Raw genomic sequence first — 6,000 nt, forward strand, 5'->3', positions numbered from 1 at the left:
ACAAAAAAAAGGAAGACGAAAGGGTTTGTGATGACACTTCACAGCCTAGAGCGGATCATTATCTCATCAATGCATGGAATGTGAGTTCACAAACGGAGCAAGCCCAAACAACAACAACCAAAAACATGAATTAACCTGACCTCGGGGTCATAGCAACTAAACTCATTGAGGAATAATGGGAGAGATACATTCTGACATCTTTGGACGTAAGCCACTGTTATTTTGAAATTGATTTGCAATCATTTAACAGGGCTTTTTACAGTACTCTTTAAGATCGTCAGCACATCAAACAGGATTAGACTGTGAAATGCTGTATTATTGAAAGAATAAATGATCATCCACTTATTGAAGGTTATCTAAAATGATTTATGCTTCTATACAATACATATAAGTCTATATAAGACCAATATATAAAAACCACACACTTGAGACTGTTACAGTGATTTTACCTCAGGTTCTTACACACTAAACCATGCTTTTATAAAACACTGCAATGACAATAATAAAAAAAGATACTTTCCATTCCGTTGAATAAACAGGCAAGTATATTAATAGTAATCAGAATAAACAATTCCAAGTTATAAAGCTACAATTTCCCTTTAACAAAGTTCATCAACATGTGCAAGTGGAAGGGTGCATTCGTTAGTACAGCTTTCAATCTCCAATTTTGTAAAAGTCTGCTGTTTTTATTGATGGTGTGTGTAGTAATTAGTTTTATGGCTATTATCAATCAATGATATTTTAGTACACAAACAAAATAAATATCGTGAAAAATCACTTCATTTCAGCATCTAGTTTTTGTGTAGTGATGAAAAAAGTAGAAGGCCTCTCTACTGTACTCAGTCTACCCTACAAGACATGGCTAATCAGGATCTGCGAGCAGCCAATCAAGCTAACAGTAAAACAGCAACTGCAAGCAATTAGCCATAAAAGTGTTCGAAATGTTCCCACACCATAACAGGGTAGTTAAATGTCAGAACTATCTAGGTATGTTGAACTGCTCACCAAGACTACTAAACGATATGGTAAATGTTATCAGATAAAAGTCATGTGCTGATGATATCGCTTATATTTGTGACGTACCTACTTTAGTAAACAGGCTACAGCACTAATAAAACTAAACATGAGAGAGTGAGGTTATGATAACAGCAGAAATCTGGGGGCAGTCTAGTCAGAGTATAAAATTAAAGTGACTGTACATCACTGTAATACAACCTTCTTTCATTTTAATCTATTGATGCTGAGGAAGCATATTCGAAGTATTCTTTATCAAACACTGCCAAAGACATGGCTGTAAATGACGATTAACATCTTTGTGAAAAGCTGTAAGCAGCGTGGGGCTTTCCTTTGCCTTGCATGTTCAAATGAGACACTAGGAAACATGGATTTGTGTTGCCATGGCAGTGTGGAGTTAGCAACGAAAGTCATTGATCTGACTTATTTAGACTAAGCGATGAATACTCCCAAACTCACATAAATACTACACTTTTGATGAAGACATCACTTGGCAAAGAACATTAAAACATTCTTCTTGTGACTGGATTTGCAACATTATAAAGACTTAAACTTAAGGCAGCCATTTATGTTGCGCAAACCTAGTCCGTAAACTATGAGGAATTCCAAATCATGAATCATTCAGACAATCATTTTAAAACAAGTTCATGAGTAGTCTGAGGTTGTGTTTAGGTCAGTGCATATCAGTCAGGCTGCTTTTCCTACATCTGATATTTCATGGAAAATGACTTTACTGTGGCAAATACAATGTAATGTATTATAATGTTCAGTCAATTATTCACAAAACTCATATTTAAGGCACCTGAAATACAAAATGAAACAGTGAGACCATCTAACCAGTAAATGCGGTCTGACCGTACTGAATGGGCTGCATCTTGCCTGCCAGCTGCAGCTGTTTTCAACCTCTAACCAGACAAAATCTTCTATTGATTTTATGTGTCACAGAAATCAAAAGAGCTGCACTGCAGAGATAATAAACTTATCAATATGAAGTAACACTGGTGACCCTGGACCACAAAACCAGTCTTAAGCAAGGGTATATTTGTAGCAATAGCCGAAAATACATTGCATGGGTCAAAATGATAGATTTTTCTTTTATGCCAAAAATCACTAGGATATTAAGTAAAAATCATGTTCCATGAAGATATTTTGTAAATGTCCTATCGTTAATATATCAAAACTTAATTTTTATTAATAATATGCATTACTAAGAATGTCATTTGGACAACTTTAACGGCAATTTTCTCAATATTTTGATTTTTTGCACCCTCAGATTCCAGATTTTCAAATAGTTATATCTCAGCCAAATATTGTCCTATCCTAATAAACCATACATCAATCGAAAGCTTATTTATATATATAATAAACCCTCCAGGTTTGTGGCCCAGGGTCACAAATCCAATGCATGATGACCCATTTAGGTTATCAGTAATAATGGCCTCAGTTCACAATTGTTCTGATACTGGGAACAAAAACTTTAATTACATCTGATAACCAGGAGGGGTAAAAATCATTTCCATGCCAAAATTAGGTTTAGAAGACCAAGGCAACTTTTTATGTATGCATATATTTAGCAAGAGATATGAGAAAACAATAGTGAAAGAGATACATAAAAGTCTAAATGTGAAAATCTGTTTATTTGTTGCAACACTCCTTTATTACCGAACGCTGCTTCTTCTGTTCGAGAGCACTCTCATCTAAAATATTTTTTGTCTAAACGAAAAAAATAAAAGGACTTAAGTAACCGTGATATCATCATTTTAGACTAATAGCATTTGGCCTTTCTCAACATCCGCATATAAACAAAATCTAAGAAATCTGGAGTTAATGCATCATATCCTTCAGTATCGTTACACAATCATTGTTTTTACGAACTACAACTCAGTGACCAGCTGTGTGCTCTCTTATTTACTATCAAATATTTTTTTATAAATTAGATTAACGTGCATTAATATATTGTATTGTTTAACATAGTGTGCTGTGTGAATCTTCAGGGAATTAAATAAAAATACGACACAAATATCCAGAGTGTAGGCACAAAGACCTCAGTGACATACACATTATGTGTTCTCCTCATTCCATGCATTATTGCAGCCCTGCCACAATAATTGTGTTTGACAGCTCAAGGGGTTATGAGAATGTCAAGCACTGTAACAAAGCAAGGAATCAAGCCACACTCTTGAAAATAACGAATTTCAAGGGTTCTCTGCAGGCCCTTAAGTTCAACAAAGAACCCTCTTCTTAAAAAAAATCATTTGTTTGAATTAACGCAAAAGAACATTGGAATATTGATTTCTGGTGTCTTTGAAACACCATTTCATGAAACACCATTTTGAAAAAAAAATCGTAAGTTATTCTATTGTCTAAGGAGTTTTTTGCTAAACTGTATCTTCTGAATTCTGTCTACACATTTTTAATCGGTTTAAGTTAAAGAAATTTTAAAGAACTGTAAAAAGAAGTGTTTGGTAGGTACACAAGGTGACTGTCCATAGACATTGACTACATTGCTTAACAGTGAATAGGGTGCGTGCCCTCCTGTTTTGGTGGTGCTGTAAATAACTCGCACCACAGGGCCAAAAATACTGCCCGGGGGAACACAGGTGGTGTCAGTCCTAAACCAAAGCTATCAATGCCTCATTGTATTCTTTAGATTTTAGATGCATTGGATCAAGAATATCAATGTGGTTGATGTGGAGGGATGCTTCACGCAAATACACAAACATGTTTTATTGATAAAAGAAGGTAAACCGTGTGTGGGCGGGAGGGGTAACAATGACTGAACCACATAGTAATATTGTGGTGTTTTGATATACGCTATTTTCCAAGGTAGTACCCATATGGTAGTACTATTTCTTTTAAGTATCAAGTGATGTACTAATGTACAATAGCAGTATGAATATGCAAATAAGTTTAATCTAAATGTATATTTTTATCTTTATAACAGAAAGTTGAGATAATTTCTGTATGAATAAAGCCTTATTGTAGAATTCTGAATTTTACACTATAAAATACATTGTAAGGTAACTTAAAAAAAAGGCATGTAACTTTATGTGGTAACCTTTATGTGAAAGCGATTTCCTAACTGTCAGTTTGGGTAGAAATAAAGTTAAAGTTAGAAATAAAAAGCACATTTTGTATATGTGACCCTGGACCACAAAACCAGTCCTAAGTAGCACAGGTTTATTTGTAGTAATAGCCAAAAATATTTAACATAGGTCAAAATAATCATTTTTATTTTTATGCCAAAAAATCTTGTTCCATGATGATATTTTGTAAATTTCCTACCTTAAGTATACTAAAACCTAATTTTTGGTCAGTAATATGCATGGCTAAGAACTTCATTTGGACAACTTTAAAGGCGATTTGCTCAACATTTAGATTTTAGACACCTCAGATTTTAGATTTTCAAATAGTTTTATCTCGGACAAATATCATCCTATCCTAACAAACTATACATGAATGGAAAGCTTTATTCAGCTTTCAGATGATAATATATTGTGTTTATGACTGAACATTTCAGTGGGGTACCATGGGACAGTCTACATCAGATGTATTTATTCATGTACCATGGTATTTTAAATAACATCACCACCGATTTGTTTTTTGTTTTGTTTGTTTGTTTGTTTGTTTGACTTGGCCATTGTGTATTTTAAAATAGCTACATTGATTGGAGTCGAAAAAAGAAAAGTAAAAAACATTGTATTGCAATGATTTGGATATGCATTGTGGTAGTACCATGATAGTCTTTTAAGCACTTTATAGTGAAAAGTAAAGACCATGGTATATGAATTCAGTACCTTTACATCAAAGAACAATGGTACTTTTCTATTTTAGTGGCTCGAATCAATTGTTGAACTGAATCTAAACTTACTTCTCCCGTTGTCCTTTATAAATGTGATGATGTCTTTATAACTGAAAGTCTGTGGATCTTCGTAAGGGAAAGCTTCCACGGTGATATTTTCCTCTCGCAGAATCATGTAAATGCCCTCGGAAAGGAAGTAATGAGGCCGGTCGTCTTGTTTGAGGTCGTGATAGATCATCAGCGCGCGAGTGCTCCAGTTAAAATGCGCGTGCAGATAACTGACAAAGTCTCCGAGTTTCGTGGTGGTCGGGCCCGTCCTGACAATAGTTTTAAACTCCTCCGAGCTATCAAAACCATAAGCTGGTCCTCCCGCGGTTATCAGTGGGAGTTTCCAGTGGGACGCGAACCGTCCGACGGACGCGACTGAGTACGTGCAACCGGGTCCCATAAACGCATCTGGCGTGTTGTAAAGTTTTGTGTCCACGGCGATAATCTGTGCCTCGATTTCCGAGCAGGAACCGGAGGAATCCTCTGTGCTGAAGTTAAGGAGGTTGATCGTGTGTCCCCTTAAAAGTCCGCTCTTCTGAATTTTCTCTTGCGCCATACGGATCGCGGGGAGGACGCGCGGCGATGCCCACGAATACTTAAGATTGTCCGGCAGCATCACCGCTACAGTTATATTTCCCCTTTCTGTTCTGCAACCCGCTATGAGTACGTATATAAGCAGCACAGTGAAAAAACTATATCCCATCCTAAGTCCCGATCCCATCTTAAGTTGACAAACAAATCCTAATGTGTGCGCGGCAGGTAATAGGATTTATTTTTCTCAAATCAAACATCAATGAGAAAAATCTCCTTTTAAATAAAGAGTACAATCCATTCGTGACGCCTTTCCTCCTTGTAGCCCAACTAAATTGCTTGACAGAGTCTCCTGGTGGGTTATTTGATGGACTTCTCCAGTCCGACTCCTCATGAGACTCGGTGCGCGTGTGTACGTGTGTGAACATCCAGATGAGCGCAACTTCACCGCTCGCGGCCCTCGCACTGCCCCTACACGTCATGACAGATACTAACTGATACTCTAGTTAACGGCTCCCTCTGTCTGCGGGTCAGATATTGCATTGCAGTCTATGGAGTTAGTGTGAATTTTAGGGGTTTTATGACTGTAAGAAATTTTAATTGGT

The 6,000-nt window shown here is 36.4% G+C and overlaps 1 protein-coding gene across 1 annotated transcript in view; it reads right to left on the minus strand.

The window, feature by feature from the left end:
* Nucleotides 1-5,797, minus strand: part of npr2 (natriuretic peptide receptor 2) — a 58,523-nt gene extending 52,726 nt beyond the window's left edge. The window contains exon 1 of the mRNA XM_073840639.1: nucleotides 4,886-5,797. Within this exon, the coding sequence (XP_073696740.1) occupies nucleotides 4,886-5,585 (700 nt within the window). The 5' untranslated portion in view covers nucleotides 5,586-5,797. The remainder of the gene's footprint in view (nucleotides 1-4,885) is intronic.
* Nucleotides 5,798-6,000: the final 203 nt, after the last annotated feature.

The sequence above is a fragment of the Garra rufa genome, chromosome 5, assembly GCF_049309525.1.
Source record: "Garra rufa chromosome 5, GarRuf1.0, whole genome shotgun sequence".
NCBI classification, from domain to species: Eukaryota; Metazoa; Chordata; class Actinopteri; order Cypriniformes; family Cyprinidae; genus Garra; species Garra rufa.